The 18,761-nt window shown below is 37.8% G+C and overlaps 1 protein-coding gene across 1 annotated transcript in view; it reads right to left on the reverse strand.

Annotated features, from left to right (window-relative positions):
* The window catches only part of HAO1 (hydroxyacid oxidase (glycolate oxidase) 1), a 55,312-nt gene that overhangs the window by 14,255 nt on the left and 22,296 nt on the right, over positions 1-18,761 (reverse strand). Inside the window, exons 3-4 of the mRNA XM_008585548.1 lie at positions 16,150-16,405; positions 8,087-8,262 (exon numbers count right to left, since the gene is read on the reverse strand). Of these exons, the coding sequence (XP_008583770.1) occupies positions 8,087-8,262; positions 16,150-16,405 (432 nt within the window). The remainder of the gene's footprint in view (positions 1-8,086; positions 8,263-16,149; positions 16,406-18,761) is intronic.

Genomic DNA, 18,761 nt, shown 5'->3' on the forward strand with positions numbered 1-18,761 from the left:
CATGTGGGATCCGAACCCTTGGGCGGGAGCGCCGCCGCGCTACCCAAGCGGCGCACTTATCTGGTGCGCCACCAGGCCGGCCCTCAGTCTTTTTTATTATAGCCAGTATAACTCATGAGAGATGATATCTCAAAAATGTTTTAATTTAAATTTCTCTGATGATTAGTGATGCTGAGCATTTTTCAGGTAGTGTTATGCTTCCACCTTTATTGATTTGTTTATTTATTTATTTATTATTTTGCTCATAATTTCTTTGGCTATTTGGAGTCTTTTCCTGTTCCATATGAATTTTAGGATTGTTTTATCTATTTCTGTGAAGTATGTCATTGGCATTTTGATGGGGATTGCACTGAACCTGTAGATTGCTTTGGACAGTATGGATATTTTCACAATGTTGATTCTCCCAGTCCAAAAGCATGGGATGTCTTTTCACCTTTTTTATGTCTTCTTTAATTTCTTTCATTAGTGATTTGTTGTTCTCTTTGTAGAGATCTTTCACATCCTTGGTGAAATTGATTCCTAGGTATTTTAGTTTTTCGATGACTATTGTAAATGGGCTTACTTTCTTGATTTCTTTTTCTGCTAGTTCATTATTGGAGAGTAAAAATGCTACTGAGTTTCAGGTGTTGATTTTGTATCCAGCAACATTACTGAAATTGTTATGTAGTTCTAAGAGTTTTTTGGTAGAGTCTTTAGATTTTTCTATATATAGGATCATGTCATCTTCAGACAGGGACAGTTTGACTTTGTCTTTTCCAATCTGGATGCTCTTTATTTCCTTCTCTTCCCTGAGCGCTACAACTAGTATGTCTAACACTATCTTAAATAGGAGTGGTGATAGTGGGCATCCTTGTCTTGTTCCTCTTCTTAAGGGGAAAGCTTTTAGCTTTTCTCCATTCAGGTTGATATCGGCCATGGTTATGTCATATATAGCTTTTATTGTGTTGAGATACTTTCCTTCTATACCTAATTTGCTGAGAGGCTTTATCATGAAGAATTGTTGAATTTTGTTGAATGCATTTTCTGCATCTGTTGAGATAATTGTACGGTTTTTGCCCTTGATTTTGTTGATGTGGCATATCACATTTATTGACTTATACTTGTTGAACCATCCATGTCTCCCTGGGATGAATACTGCTTGATCATGGTGTATAGATCTTTTAATGTGTATTCTGATTGCTAGAATTTTGTTGAGGATTTTCTTGTCTATGTTCATCAGAGATATTGGCCTATAGTTTTCGTTTTTGTTGTTGTTGTATCATTTTTCTGGTTTTGGTATCAAGGTCATGTTGGCCTCAGAGAGTGAGGTTGGAAGAATGGCCTCTTTTTCAGTTTTTTGAAATACTTTGAAGAGAATTGGTATTAATTCCTCTTTAAAGGTTTGGTAGAATTAAGCAGTGAAGCCATCTCGTCCTGTGTTTTTCTTTGTTGGGAAACTGCTGATTAGTGATTACTGATTGATTACAAGTCTCATTGTTTGTATTGGTATGTTCAGGCTTTCAATTTCTTCTTGGTTCAGTCATGGTAGTTTGTATGTGTCCAGAAATTCATCCATTTCCTCCAGGTTTTCTAATTTGTTGTTGTATAGTTGTTTGTAATAGTCTCTAATGCTTCTTTGTATTTCTGTGGTATCAGTTGTCATGTCTCCTTTTTCATTTCAGATTTTTGTTTTTTTGTGTCTTCTCACTTATTATTTTTTAACCTAGCTAATAATTTGTCTATTTTGTTTATCTTTTCAAGAAAACAACTTTTTGTTTCATTGATCCTTTGTATCATTTTTTGGATCTCTATATCATTTACTTGTGTTCTGATCTTAATTATTTCTTTCCATCAACTAACTTTGGGATTGGATTGTTCTTGTTTTTCTAGTTCTTTTAGGTGTAGCATTAGGTTGTTTATTTAAAATATTTCTATATTTTTGATGTAAGTGTTAACTGCAATAAACATCCCTCTTAGTACTGCTTTTGTAGTATCCCACAGATTTTGATATGATTTGTCTTTATTTTCACTGGCTTCAAGAAATTTTTTGATTTCCTATTTAATTGCTTCTTGGACCCATAGATCATTTAGGAGCCTGTTCTTTAATTCCCATGTATTTGTACACTGTCCTGAGTTTCACTTGTTATTAATTTCTAGTTCTAATACACTATTGTCTGAAAAGATGCTTGTGGTGATTTTGATTTAAATTCATTGAGACTTGATTTGTAACCTAACATGTGGTCTATCCTGTAGAATATTCTATATGTTGTAGAGACAAATGTATGTTTTGTAGTTGTTTGTATGAAATGTTCTGTAGATATCTGTCAGATCCAACTGGTCTAAATTGTAGCTTAATTCCTATATTTTTCTGTTGATTTGATGCCTGGGTGATCTGTCCAGTGCTGACAGAGTGGTGTTCAGGTCCCACACTATCATTGTATTAGGGTCAATCTCTTTCTTTAGGTCTAATAGTGTTTGCTTTATATTTCTGGTGGCTCCAATGTTGGGTGCATATATATTTATGATTGTTATTTTTTTTTGCTAAATAGATACATTTATCATTATATAGTGGCCTTCTTTGACTCATCTATTTTTAAACAGATAAATAGGTTCATCTGGTGGCTCCAATGTTGGGTGCATATATATTTATGATTGTTATTTTTTTTTGCTAAATAGATCCATTTATCATTATATAGTGGCCTTCTTTGACTCATCTATTTTTAAACAGATAAATAGGTTCAAATCTAATTTATTTCATATAATAATAGCTATTCCTTCAAGTTTTAGGTTTCCATTTGTGTGATCTATCTTTTTCCATCCCTTTACTATAAGTCTGTGTGCATTTTTACAGGTGAAGTGAGTCTGAAGACAGCTGATAGGTGGTTCTAGCTTTTTAATACAATCAGTCAGTCTGTGTCTTTTGAGTGGGGAGTTTAATCCATTTATATTTAGGGTTGTTATTGAGAGGTATTGCCTTGCTTCTGCTATTTTATCACTTTTTGTTGAGATATTTTAATATCTTTTGTTCCTTTCTTCCTCTTTTATTATTCATCTTCAATTTTTGTTTTTTTGGTGACTTTTTTTTTTGAGGTGGTAAGATTTAGGTTTTTTTCTCTTTCTTTCTCATTTGTATTTTTGTTTTATGAGTAGGTTTTGCTCCTTCTTGTGTATTTGGGTAGTGATTATTGTTTTTCAGATTCCAGATACAGGAGCCTCTTGAGAATTTCTGATAGAGCTAATCATGTGGTGGTGAACTCCTGCAGTTTCTATTCATTTGGGAAATACACTGTTTCTCCCTTATTTTGAAGGATAGCTTTGCTGGTTATAGTACTCTTTGCTGGCAGTTTTTTCTTTTAGAATTTTGAACATGTCATTCCATTTTCTTCTCACCTGTAGAGTTTCTGTTGAGAAGTATGGTTAGTCTGACAGGGACTCCCTTACTAGTGACTTGACACTTTCCTCTTGCTGCTTTTAGGATTCTCTTTTTGTCTTTGAGCTTTGCCATTTTGACTATAATGTGTCCCAGAGAGGATTTTTTTTTTTTTTACTTGTTTGGGAATCTTTGAGCCTCCTGAATATGAAGGTGCATGTCTCTCCCTATACCTGGGAAGTTCTCCACTATTTTTTTTTTTGTTGAATCAATGCCTTTTCCTTTCTCCTTCCCTTTGGGAACACTCATTATTCAGATGTTTGTGGGCTTAAGGCTGTCTGCTATCTCTCTTAGATGTGTCTTTCCTGACACCTGGGATGTTTTCTGTTATCATTTCTTTGAAAATATTTTCAATAGCTTTGCTTTTCTTCTTCCCATTCAGATGATCGTAAGTTAAAGTTGTCTGCTAGCTCTCTCAAACTTTCTTAATATTTTAAAATTCTTTTCCCTTTTTTTGGTTATTTTGTAAAGACTGACTTTGCAATCAGAAATTCTTTCTTCTGCTTACTCTAATCTGCTGCTTATGCTCTCAGTTGTATTTTTTATTTTGTTGATTGAATCCTTCAGTTCCAGGAGTTCTGCTATATTATTATTGATCTCTTTGTAAATTTCCTCCTTCATATCCTGGATATTTTTTCTCATTTCATATTTTTGTCTAACTGAGTATTCTCTTACTTCATTGAGTTTCCTTAAGATTGTTACTCAGAATTCCTTTTCAGTCATTTCAAGAGTTTCCTGTTCTGTAAGGTCTGGTATTTGAAAATTACTATATTACTTTGGCAGTGTCACATTTTCTTGATTTTTCATATTTCTGGTATCTCTACCTTGATTTCTGTTCATCTCATAGATAAGCTTGCTTCTTCTATTACTCTGGAGTAGATTTTTGAAGAGGAAGACTTTGTCCTCTTTTTCCAGGCTCCTCTAATGACTCTCATTGTGTCAATGCAGTCAAATATGTAGAGAGCCACCTGCACAGTGGTTGTGGCTGCTGCTGTGGCAGTAAGCCATCCTTGCAATGGTAGAAGCTGTGGTGGTAGCTTTTGTGGACCACCTCTTTGGAAGCTGTGGGGGGCCTCCCTGTCACAGCAGCGATCACTCTTGCTTTCTGTGAAGGTCAGGGGAGATTGCCCAGTACTTTTCCCACCTGGGTATCCCCAGTTGTGGTGGGCAAGCTGGGTCCTGTCTTCTGTACAGGCAGTGGGAGGGCTGCCCAGGGCTTCTCCCTGCTTGGACCTCCCCAGTCGTGGTGGGTGCCACTGTGCCCAAAATGTTGAGTTAGCAAAATGTTCTTGAATCTTTGATACTTTCATTAATCCTTAAGAGTTTACTAGTGTGGCACTCCATGTATGTTAATTTGTCAGTAAATACACTGATTGTTTGAGAAACAGTCAATAGGCAATAGCATGGTTTGCTGTCTTAGAAATATATTATTTCCATATTTAATCTTAAATGCCAAATGCCAAAGCCAAATGTAAGTACTCAAGTTTGACTCTCAAGCCTTTGGAGCTTTGACCTAGGACTGTATATCAATTTACGGGTTAGCAACTATATCCTAGATACATGGCAGCAGTTTTGAACACAATCCAGGAACATTGAGTGAAGATTCTTTCAGAGTGTCTTGAACAAAAGTACACAAGTACAGGAGGGGTCTTCAAAAAGCTTACAGAAGCATTTGTATTATCTTTTAATTCTTTTTTTCCCATGAACTTTTTGAAGTAATCTTCTGTATGAAAAGAGCTCATTAGAGAGCAGTTTCTCAGAAACAAAAAACAACAATTGAAGGGACACAGCCTAGCTAAAAAAAAAAAAAGAAAAGAAAAGAAAGAAATAAAAAAGAAAAAGAAAAAAGAAACTCTAAAAAGCATTACGACTTTACTCATAAAAGTCATTTGTTTGTTAATGTGAGTTCTAATGAAGACAAAATCCTGTTTCAAGTACATGTTTGGAGCTTGTATTGAAGTTCTCCAAGGGAAGAGTTTAACCACAGCAGGAGATTACATCTTGCATTCCAATTTGCATTCATTAAAATGGCAGTAGGGTGGGATGTTTCATCTAGATCTTTCCATGATTTTATGTTTCTATAAACATAATGTGGACTTTTCTGGTAAAAGGAAAATGAAAGAGAATAGGTGACTCTCAGCCAATCTATGTGACTTCTGGATGAAGATCTGTGAAATGATGAGGACTGGATTTCCCAGAACTGACCCCACCACCACCCCCCCTCCATATCCAGATTGAGCAGTGGTTGTCATAGAGAAGATTCTTGTTTGTTAAACAGATGAAACAAATAGTTACAAAAACCTAGACAATGTAAACTGTATATGAATAAATAAATTATTTCCTTTCAAATGTCAAATGCCCCATTTCTCTTTCACTTCCTTTCTGAGCTCTCTCTAATTATATAGACTCATATAGTTTTCACTGAAGATTTTACTTAACCATTTGGACTTTCTATTATGTGCAAAACATTATGAGAACATACAGAGAGAAGTTAGTTGATCCATATGGATAAGAAGAAAGAGAGGTGGTGGTGATGGTGGTGGTGATCCTAGGTAAGATGATAACAGAATGAAGTTCTAGAAGCCAAAGTATTTTTCAACACAATACATGCTATAGATTCTAGTTCAGTGGATTTGCATCATATCCTACAAGACAAGGCTGTAAAAATTATATAAATTGGGAATCCTAAATTGAAAATTTGATTATAAAAATGAAATCACTTCATTCTTACATTTCCTCTCTATTTAACTGAGACAATTACAGGACTATACTAAAATTTCATTCTTCCTTAGTGTGTTCAAGCCAGTTCCCCCAGGACATCTCTGTAACTAACTATATTACTTTTCTAATTCAATTACACTATATCAGTCCCCTCCCTGCCATTACTCTAGGTCAGCCCACAGTCATCTCTTACCTGGGCAACAACAGTTCTTAAACGTCTTCCCTGACCACAAATTTGCCACCTCCATCCATTAGGACCATTGTACAAGCATGATTTTTCTCAAATGCTGATCCGAAGAGGTTGCTTCCCTGATCAAGATATTTTAGTGGTTTGCAAGCACCTTAAAGTCTACATTCTCTAATGTGGCTTATGTGTTTTATAAATTGCACCCATAACCACTTTAATCTGCCAGTATTTCAGCATGAAATAGAGTCTATTGATTTGATATCATAGAGAAGCACAAATATCATCTTTAATTCCAACGAGAAACCTTTCCTGGTTCACTCTTATAATTGCCCCCACTTCCTTTTAAGCCACATCCTCATACAACATAGATTTTTATCTCAGCACATTTAACACTTTACTGCACCCAAAATGCTTGTTTATATGTCTGTCTCCTACAAGAATAAACTTTCCTTTTTGCCAAAGATCTCAAATTATTATTTGTTTTTAATTTTAGCACACAGAAAGCATACTAAATGCTTATGAAAAGAATGACTGAGTGAATCAGTGTGGAATGAATGAATGACAGAGGCAGAAACTTTAGTTTCTTTAGTAACCCAGGATACACTCACAAAAGTATAATCCATAAAATTTTTGAACTAGTACAATTATCAGTATGAAACAGTATAACAATATTACTTTTAAAACACAGATTAAACATATCTTTATTATTTAAAAGCTGTGCTGGGCTCATCCTTTACTTTCATGACCCTCATTTCTGCATCCATAGGATTAGACAGTCAAAGTAGGCAGCATGCCATGAGCTTTGTAAATAGGGACCACATGACTCCTACATGCTTTCCTACATGTAGAACCTACAAAAAAGTTTTAATTCTAAGTTGTTGTTAGACTCTGATATGTTAATAGAATTTCTCATCTCACAGTCACTTACTCAAACATTGCAGCTTAAAAGAAATATTTTTGACAGTTATCTATATAACCATACAAAAAAAAAGGTTTCAAAGTCAAGAAAACATTTTTGTGGGTGAACACATTTACACTCCAAAATTGTTATAGTCATTGGTACCTCCCTGTAGAATTTGAACACATGTGGATGTTGGGGAAATAGTCAAGTTCCTTAATACCCACGGCTTGATAATTGAGGATTTTACTGTCCTAGTCAGCCATTCGCTACAGAGAGGTTGTGTGGGAGTCAACACACTCAAAAATTAGTACTAGCCATTGGGACTTGGAGGGTACAAAAGAAAAAGAGAAAAATGGCTTAAAAGAGATTTAGCTGTCATAATACCATCCTTGGGGATTCTCTTTGGTCTGAGAGCAACTGTTGTATCTTTCAAGTAAAGCAATAAACTCAGGATATTCTTCCAAGACCTTGCCCGGCTCCATGATGCAGTAGCAGCTCAAAATAAGGCAATGGCATCCCAATGCTTTGAAAAAGGCAACTTTCTACTTTGTGAGAGTCCAGCTCTAGTTTGGGAATATTACCTAAGAACTAGGAGATATTTACTCATTAACATCAAAAGAGAGAATCAAGACTCGGAAAGTTTCTTTTGATTTCCATGTTCATTTTTTTCTGATTAGTTATTTTCCCTTAAAAATACCTAGGAGATATTTACTCATTAACATCAAAAGAGAGAATCAAGACTTGGAAAGTTTCTTTTGATTTCCATGTTCATTTTTTTCTGATTAGTTATTTTCCCTTAAAAATATCACGACTTTATCCAAAGAGGATCATAAAATCAGTATGCACTCAAGTAAAGAAAGAAACAAACCTCTCAGAATGCCCTTTGCAACAATCGGCAGTGAAGTCAGTCTTCTCAGCCATTTAATATCTTCCCAGCTGATAGATGGGTCTATTGCTCTTGCCACATATGTAGCAAGTCCACTGTTGTTTCCAAAATTTTCCTTAGGAGAGAATGCTAAAGCACTGGTTTCAAAATTTTTCATCCTGAAATAAAGAGATACATAAAGTGAGAAACTTCCCAAAGTTAGAGATCTTTACAAAATCCATTCAATGAAAAAAGAAGTCACCCTTTTTCAATCAATTGGCTGTTTACTCCTCAACCATCTATAGGTTGGTTGCAAGCATATTTTCCACACTTTGACGAAGAACACTAGACTGGATCTGACAATCTAGTGTTCTTAATTGGTCAGCTAAAGTTTATTTTACAATATAGGCTGCGTTTACACAAACAAATCGGTTTAAGGAGAAATATGTAGCCATATTCAAACATCTTCTTTATAATCATTTTATGGATATGGACAATAGACTTGGTGCTATTTTCAGCCAGCAATACAAATGAATCATAATGAAAACCATTTGCATGATGCTTTGAATTTACAAAGGCTTTTTATATATACCAGCATCATAACAATTTTTTCTTTAAAAACTTTTAGAAAGTAAAATTGATACTCCAATTCCCATTTTACATAGAACAAAGCAAAAGTGCACACATTTGCATGATGCTTTGAATTTACAAAGGCTTTTTATATATACCAGCATCATAACAATTTTTTCTTTAAAAGCTTTTAGAAAGTAAAATTGATACTCCAATTCCCATTTTACATAGAACAAAGCAAAAGTGCACAACAATATGCCCCAAGTATAAAACTAGTAAATGGCAGCATTTTGGCCCCAACCTGGGTCTCTTGACTTGGCTCATAATTATATTCTCTTTGCTTAGGTCTTGGTTGCATCCTGGCTACTGCACCTAACCTCAAGGAAACAACCAATGCCCTCATAGAAAATTCTAAAGGAAGTTGGAACTGCAGTAACATGTTAACATCTTCCATCTGTTGCCACTGTAGACTATTCTTGGTGTTCTATGATAGCAATGTTGGTGGTAGGCATGGAAGGAAGTGGGCAGTGTTTCCCAGCAGACAAGTTGTCAACTCTCGCCTTTCCCTTCTGCACTTAGTTCTCTCTGAGCCTCTCTGTCTACTGACTCAAATGTTCCTAATCTTCCAGGTAATTTTTTAACAAGGACATGAGCTTTCCAATCGTCAGCACTTTCCTTTCTTTGCCTGTGGCTTTTTCTTGCTCCTTGGGCCTGAGTCACCACCCACACAGCAAACAGAAAGTGTCAGGGATGTGGAAGTATAAATACCCAACTTCCTCACCCCTAGGTAGATTAGGGTAGACTAGCTCTGAGAAGAAATCAACCCACCTCCCAGAATTTTCCAGCAGGATTCAGTTTCTGTCTCCCACCGGTATAGCTGTATTGATCACATGGCCTTTGTTTGCTGATTTCCCTCCCTTGTCCCACTTCTCCACTCTTCTAACAGTATTCCCTTCACCTTCCAGATGATCTACTTGCAGTTCATCCACTGGTTCATGGTCTGCTTCTAGGGGAACCCAAAATGAGACACACCACCACTGAGTTGCTGCCTTTCCCTAGATCTAATTTTGTTGATCCAGTATTTCTCTAACTCACCTCTGAGTCTGCTGATGGCTCACCTTATGCCTGAAGTCTTTTCTCTGGACCTGATATCCTAATATCCTGACTAGATTTGAGCAGTTTCCCAAAGCAGGGGCAAAGTCTTTCCTGCCTGCAACTCTGACCACTAGTTAGATGAATGGACATCTGGATACACAATGGCACCATCCATGTGACTTAACTGCCCATAGCCCCAATTCCACTTGGGAACTTCATTTCCTGAAAGGCTGATTTTAAATGATGAAAATGACCTGGATTCACCTTGCTCTTCTGTGTATTATAAGTTGCCCTGCTAGCCAATCTCCCTTTGGGGTAAAAGTACAGTTGTATATTGATCTTTAGCTTAGTCCAAGTTCTTTCTTCCCCTCCACCAGCTCTGCCACTGAACACAGAAAAGATCTTGGAGCCATAACTATAAAAATTTTTATATAAACCTAGAAGTATCTAAGCACACTATTTTTAAGTTACAGGAATGCACCACATAACGATGTTTCAGTATACAGCAGACCACCTAGATGATGGTGGTCCCGTAAGATTACAATACCACATTTTTAGTGTACATTTTCTATGTTTACACATGTTTAGATATACAAATACCATTATGTTACAATGGCTTACAGTATTCAGTACACTAACATGCTGTACAGGTTTGTAGCCTAGGAAAAATAGGCTTTATCACGTAGCCTAGATTTGTAGTCACCCCTAGGTAGACTAACCATCTAGGTTTGTATAAGTACATTCCATGTTCCATGAGGTTGGCACAATGATGAAATCGCCTAAGGACACATTTTTCAGAATAATCCTTGTTGTTAAGAGACACACGACTGTATTTTTTAAAACAATCATGACTTCTTTTAATATGAAACTCTGTTTGATACTTTCTACATTTTAGTGTGTTTCAGCTAAGATAACTGGTTGTGTAGCTTGGGTGGCATATGTATAATACGGACATAAACATTCATATTCCATATAATGCGAATCAAGCCATTGGCAAAGTTTTCTCAATGAGGATTGAATAGCTCGTACTATAGTTTCACAGACTCCCGATGGCCACTAAAGATCCTAGAAAATTCCAACTCCATGAGAGTCATATGAATACTCATCTAATTATCAGGCTTTGGTAGAGATTTTAGCTGAAATTCCTGGGAAATCAAACCACTTAGGGTTGTACATTTTATTTTTGATTCTTCGTCTTCTGTGGTCACCCTAACTTGAATTGAATTAAGCTAACTTTCTGGTCAATAAACATATCCTTATTATGGAGACTGATTGCATTACTTACAAGTGATATTCAATTCCAAGCTTTTATGTAATATTATTAATAAGAAAAAGTCCAGTCTGTCTATCCCATACCAAGACCAGGAGAAAAATATCTGTATGTGTATATACTCAGGATGGCTAACCCACCCCCATCCCAAACAAGCTACAGTGTTTCTGCAGGGGTGGGGTGAAAGGGTGAAATGGATAGGAAAAAACAGAAACATGGATAAAATTATATAAATAACTGTTGTTATTCTTGGACGGTGAAACGCAGATCAACACTTGAATGAATGTTGCCTTACAGAAATTTCAGTGCACAATGAAGCCTTGTTGTTACTCTAAAACTTTGTTCAAAGCCAGAAGCCAAGAAAAAGTTTTCAGATATCTTGACAGAGACCCACGATGGAGTGTTTTACCAGTGGCTCCAAAAGAAACCTCCATGAATGCTATTTTTATTCAGATTATGACATATATATACATAAAACACTTAAAGCAGCTTCTGATAACCAAAGTATTCCATTTTGTAAGGAAGGAAAGGGACAACATCAAAATAATAACATGGTTCCTTAGGGCTTAATTCTCTGAATCATGATCTGTTTAATGACGCCAAGGTAAGGGACAGGATTTCTTCTTTGTAAGGTACTCTTTATGCCTTAAGTGGCCTTTGAATATACCTTTTAATCTAATATAGAAATTGTTTTAGCTTGTAGTAGGTTAGCATCAAAAAAATAAAAGCAACATCGAGGAAGTTAAACATTATTAAATAACCAATAGTAACAGTAATAATAATAGTATTGGGTAATACATAGTATTATTTATTATAAATACTGATAATGTGACATTTAAATAGTGCCCCATGTCTCTCTGTTGGGAAACCAAAAAATAATATAAAATAAATAACACAAACTAATAATAATAGTATTGGGTAATACATAGTATTATTTATTATAAATACTGATAATGTGACATTTAAAATAGTGCCCCATGTCTCTCTGTTGGGAAACCAAAAAATAATATAAAATAAATAACACAAAATCAACACAATATGAATAGAAATGAGAGAGAGATTCATAATCCTGAGGATTGTGAAATTAGTGCAAGAGCCACCAGCCCTTAATTCTGTGGTTAGGAAAGCACTCACATTGAGAACACAACCCTGATAATTTTTCTTCAATGTGGCCAGGCAGTTTAAAGAAAGGTTCAAGACATGAATTTTAAGTTCAAGTTCAAATCCTTGTTCAACTTTTGACTAGTTGCATTATATTGGAAAAATCTCTTATGTTCTAGTACAGTTTTATTGACTGTTTCAACAATTACTTATAGATCACCTACTACATGCCTGTGTTTTAGATGTTTAGGATCTAAATAAATAATAAACAATTAAATATCCCTGCCCATGGAAAACATAATCAATAAGTAAATTACAGAGCATGTTACTAAGTACTACACAAATTAAAGGAAAAACTACAGCAGAAGAAGAGCGATGGGAGCTGTCAGAGGATCAAGTTGAAATTTTAAATATGGGAACCAGGGTTGGCCCATTGTATGTGTTATTCCTGCTGTAACAAATGACCACAAACATGCAGGCATAAAATGACACAAATTCATTACATTACAGTTCTGAAGGTCAGAAGTCCAAGATGGGTCTCACTGGACTAACCTCAAGGTGTCAGTAGGGCTGCATTCCTCCTGGAGGTGCTAGGGAAGGATGCATTCCTCTGCCTTTTCCAGCTTCTAGAGACCACCTGCTTTCCTGGCTCCTGGCCACATCACTCCAACCTCTGCTTCTATCATCTCATCTCCTTCTCTGACTCAGACACTCATGCCTCCCTCTTCTAAGGACCCTTGTAATTTTGCCACGTGAAGTAGCAAGTTTTAGGCATTAGGACTTGGATATCTTTTGGATATCTTTGTCCTACCACACTTTTTCTATGTGAGTGTTTTCCCAACCAAAGAACTTAGAGGCTATTCAGCCATGTACCAAGTCCTCCTCAAATATCTCTCTGTCTCTGTCTCTCTTTGTCTCTCTCTCTCTCTGTCTTCCCTGTTCCTCCCCATCTCCCCCAGCTCATATTGTATCTATCCTTATATCTACTTTTGATTTTTACTGTGGTTTTCCACTATAGGGACATGTAAACACATCCCTAATGTCAAGACTTAAAGGAAGTGAGGAAGTTAGTCATGCATTGATTTGGGGAAATAATGTTACAGGCAGAAGGAATGGCCATTGCTAAGGCTCTGAGGCTCACACGTGCCTGGAATGTTAAAAGAATAGTTGGGAAGCCAGTATGGCTGGGGAAGAAAGAGTGAGGGTGTGAGAAAGAATAGTTGGGAAGCCAGTATGGCTGGGGAAGAAAGAGTGAGGGTGTGAGTCCTAGACAAAGATGCAGAGAGGTAATAGGGTCCTGATCACATAGAGCCTAGCAGGCCACTCATCTCGAGAGATCTGGGAAGATCTGGGAAGATAGTAGTGGCCTAATCTGTTGTAGTGTGATCTATTCTGGCTGCAGCCACTAATAAATCACCTCCAGGCTTAAGAAAATATGTTACTGGGCAAATTGTAGCAAGGGTAGGTATCATGGTTTATGCTAATCTGTTGTAGTGTGATCTATTCTGGCTGCAGCCACTAATAAATCATCTCCAGGCTTAAGAAAATATGTTACTGGGCAAATTGTAGCAAGGGTAGGTATCATGGTTTATCTTATTTTAGTCAATGACCAAAAATTACTTTTCTTCTCTTTAAACTGCCCTGGCCCAGCACTGAAGAGGCAAATCTTAACCCACAGTAAATGAACTATTTCCATGGGGGTATGGAGAAAGAAAAGGCCCATGCTTCAGACCCAGCAGTCATTCTGGTGAACTGCCTCCAGCCCTTTCTTCTTTCAAGAGCAGTGAGAATTCGTCTTACTCCCTCTCAGTTTCTGGAACCTCTGTGCCATTTATAGTGCGCATACGTACATGTGCTTTGCATATACATCAAGCAGAGACGACCAAACTCTTGAACTCTTGCTGGTCCCACATGCCAAGAGTGGAGACCCTCCCCTCCCTCCGGGCAGGGGAAGTAACAAGAGCTGGAAGGAGCCCCTGCTTTACAGTCTCATTCTCCTCTGGATTTCCTGTCTCCCTTGCGTGCCAAAACCTCACTTCTGAAAAGCCAGGCTTCACCCTCCGTGAGTCAGGTCAGTTGCGGAAAGAAACCGATTTCATATCAGACTATAACAGATGAGCTTTTTGGGTGTATGTGGCCTTGAGCGGAAGCCTGGACCTCCCATTAGTATGTTCTGCCTTCAAGAGCTGAATGGAGCCGCTGAGGAGCTGACAGAAGGTGCTGGCCTGCCCTGAAGTCCACTAGGACAAACAACGCCTGCACATGCTGTGGGGGGACATGATGGGCGGACTGGGGTGCACCCAGATTGGGGTGTTTCTCAAGTTCCCCATAACCTGGATGTGTTGCTCATTATTTGATCATCTTCAGACCAGAGATGTGACAAGCTGGGGAGCCGCAGCCACTCCTATGCACACTAACAGCTGAAAAGGGTCTTTGTTTCCTGGCCTTTCACGTCATCTGGGCAGGAGCCCAGGAGCAAAGGAAGAGGGGGGAAAGCACATCAACCTTCCTGCCACTCACCAAGTGGCCCTGGCACCGAAGGAACAAGAGTCACCAGCAAGAATTCACAAGTGTGTCATCTCCTCAGTCTACGCAGACACCTCCGGGAAACACATTGGGCTAGCCAGAGCGAGAAAGTGTCTCTTAAGTTGCAAAAAACAAAACAAAACAAAACCCCGCTGTATTATTTATTATTGTTGTTGTAAGTAGTAGTAATATAATGAGGAGGAGGAAAAAGAATCCAGTCTACACAGACACCTCCGGGAAACACATTGGGCTAGCCAGAGCGAGAAAGTGTCTCTTAAGTTGCAAAAAACAAAACAAAACAAAACCCCACTGTATTATTTATTATTGTTGTTGTAAGTAGTAGTAATATAATGAGGAGGAGGAAAAAGAATAGGAAATTCCTTTTCAAATGGCCAGTGGGAAATAATGAGGAATGTTTCCTGTAAGAAGCCTAGATAGTGGAAAACTAATTATTTTAGAAAGCCTAAAAAAAAAAATAAGGCAGTCAGAATAGAAGAATAATGTAAACGTAGGTTTTGTATTAGGGAAATTTGAAGTCATTTGCTTTCTGATGTATTTGGCAAGGAGGAGGACTGTCAGGAGCCTCTGTTTTTGGTTTTTATTCTCTTCAAAGACGAGATGTTTGGGTAACCCTCTGTCTGGGATATGTGAAGCAGCTTTATGGACAGGTCTGACAGGGAGAGCACTTTTTTGTCTGCCATTGGCCCACTGCATACACCACATACAAAAATAATATCTTAAACCTGCCTGGAAGTATCAGGGAGGTGACGTCACACAGCTAATTAACATACGGCTGAGCAGCAAGGATTTATGCACAACGGTTTATACTCACTTAGGTGTACACACAGCAGAGCTATATGACAATTACACTTACACACAACTGTAGGTGGACTCATGTGGTAATTGAGATACTCCCTACTCTGACTATAATATATATGAAATTTCTGGCTTCCAAAAATCTCATTCTCACATGGAATACTGATTTGATTTTGGCTCTTTTAGATTTTAAACCTTTTAGAAGGGTAGTTTTTCCAAATGCAATTAAAAATAAAATGTAAAGGTGGCTCTTTGATTTCAACAAAGAGATAGAGTACCGGGATCAAAGTAACAAACTGTTGCCAAGGCTAAATTAAGTACTTTCATCTGTATCACAATTCATCTTTCCCAAAGCCCTTTATTCATTCTGTATATAAATGTATTTGACTTTTACAAGTATTTGGGCAATTCCTGTCTCTGTTTTATAGCTTAAATAAGTGATACCTACAAAAGGGGTATGACTTGCTGAAAATTACCTAGATATTTAGCAATGACACTACCTGCAGAACCCAAACCCTGTCATTCCTAGACAAGATTCCTTTCAAACCATACTCTGAGACTGATGTTTTGTGAAAATTTAATTCCCCAGGGCACCCACCTGGAAATTGAAGAAATCCTTTGGAGCTGGCTCACAAAGAGCAAAGAGAATTAGCAAAGCAGCTCAGGGCCACGTGATGATCATGATTACCTGAGTTGTGGTGGCAGCTTGAATCTGTTACGCACATCATCCAAGCGGTTGCCCAGGTAAGGGGTGTCCACTGTCACAAATATGGCCTTGTAGCCCCTTTGCTCAGCCCGCTGCACTATCTGCCGGGTGACCTCACGGTCCTTGTAGATGTACAGCTGCATCCACCGAAGCGCCTCGGGACCAGCCTCTGCCACTTCTTCAATTGAGGAGGTGGCCCAGGAACTCAGCATCATGCCAGTTCCCAGGGATCTGCAGGCTGAGAAAGAAAGGGGACAATCAAGGCAGGTGTAGCATTTCTCCCCCTCTCAAGCCTTCAGGTTGTAGTTCAAGGGGTAAAGACATCTACAAGGGCAGTTTGGCAATATGACGTCAAATCTTTAAAAACTTAGAAATATGCATTCGTTTCCATACCCTGTACATTGCTTCCAAAGAAAAAAGTGAGTCAAATAGCTAAAGATGTGCTACATCTAAGGGTGAAAAAGTTGGAACGATCCTAATGTCCAGCCTTTGGGGATTGTTTAAAGTATAGTTCATATATAAAATGTTCATATATAGTCCATACCCATTAAAGTGATGGGTAATTTTATGTGTCAATTTGGCTAGACCATGCGGCCCAGATATTTAGTCAAAACACATCTGGATGTTGCTATCAATGTGTTTTTCAGAGGAAATTAACACTTAAATCAGTAGATGTTGAGTAAAGCCAGATTACCCTCCATGATGTGGATGGGCCTCATTCAATCATTTGAAGGCATTAAAGAAAAGACGGACCTCCCCCAAGGAAGAGGAAGAGGAAGAAGGAATTCTGCCAGCAGACTGCCTTGGATTGCAGCTGCAATGTCAAGTTTTCCCCGGGTCTCTAGCCTGCTTGCTGCCCTTCAAATTTTGGGCTTACCAGCCTCCACAGTTCTGTGAACCAATTCCTCAAGATAAATTTCTACCTGTGGGTAGATGATATAAATATAGATACAGATATATAAGTGTATGTATCTATAATCTATATCTATATTTTTCTATATCTATTTTTATGTATCTTTATATCTATACCTTTATCTATATCTATATCTTTCTAGATAGGTAGATCGATCTATCCAATTGGTTCTGCTTCTCTGGAGAACCTCATTACAATTATGAAAGAATATTTACAGACACAGAAAAATGTTCAAGATATACAGATATATGAAGGAAAGAAGTCTACAAAACATCATGTATAACATGATTCCACATTTGTACAAATGTATTTATTGGTACATGAACCTAAATGAACTAAATGCTAATGATGGGTGGGAGAATTCTGAAAGAGTTTTCTGCCTTTTTAATGTTTTAAATTTATTTTATTTTATTTTATTTTTGTGACCGGTAAGGGGATCGCAACCCTTGGCTTGGTGTCGCCCGCACCACGCTCAGCGAGTGAGTGCACCGGCCATCCCTATATAGGATCCGAACCCATGGCGGGAGTGCTGCTGCGCTCCCAGCGCCACACTCTTCTGAGTGAGCCATGGGGTCGGCCCTTAAATTTTATTTTTGAAGTTTTTCTAAAGGTGTATTCTACCATATATGTTGTCTTTTAAATATTTATAAAATGTGTATGATACTATCCCAAGGAGACTCACATCCTTTTGAGCAAGGTAAAAGTTACTCACAACCTTTCAAGAAAGCTAGCAAGAAACAACTAAATAAATGAAACCTAAAGAGTATATTACCCAGCTGAGATCATACAGAGATAAGCAGCAAGGTGGAATGAGAACCTAGCATGTCTGACTATTCTCCCAGGGCAATGATCTTTCTAGAATTCCAGATGCCTAAAAGACTCCGTGGTACCAAGCATAGATGAAGGTACTCCATCAATATTTCAGGGCCTTGACACCTAAGAGAGTAGGTTAGCTATGTGCCTGTGCAGCTCTGGGAAGGCATGGAATCTGGGAATCAGGTGGGAAGATCTTCCACATACTACAGGTGCCCAGAGTGGCTGTACAAAGGGGTCCTGCAAAGAGGACCATTCAGATGACAGGGTGTCTTTGTGTAGTTAAGACAAAGGCATCATGTAGGCTAGAAGAAGCTCTGCAAACAGGAGCATCAAAATCCACAAAAAGATCTCCTCGAATTCATAAGAAATATCTACAGACATCCCTCACAGTTTGTCAAAAGGCCACAAAACAATGCATATAGAATATTTGCTCCACCCAAACCATCTAACTTGCAGGAGATGTCAGCACTCACAAATATTTTACCCTATGTCATCTAGTCCCTGAGTCTACCTGTTCTGTTACAAATAGCTCCCAGAGTTACTGGTGCACAATGTTTACTTTTCAATTATTAAATCACACGGAGCTAAAATTTGGAATATGAGTCCCGAAATTCTAAATTGCCACTGTTTCCAGTAGTAGGCATTCCATAAATATTTAGTGACTTAATCAATTATTCCCAGAGAGTCTCCTGGATGTTGAGGGAATATCACAGTCTGTGCTGATGTATTATCACTTGAGGCTAAGATATTACTCTCAGGAGAAAGAGAGGAGCATATCTTAGAAGACTCATGCTCCCCAGAACAAATATTAACTGATATCTGTGATCCTAATTCACTTACAATTAATTGCTCTTATGCTAGGATC

This window comes from Galeopterus variegatus, unplaced genomic scaffold (genome assembly GCF_000696425.1).
Source record: "Galeopterus variegatus unplaced genomic scaffold, G_variegatus-3.0.2 Scaffold3616, whole genome shotgun sequence".
NCBI lineage: Eukaryota > Metazoa > Chordata > Mammalia > Dermoptera > Cynocephalidae > Galeopterus > Galeopterus variegatus.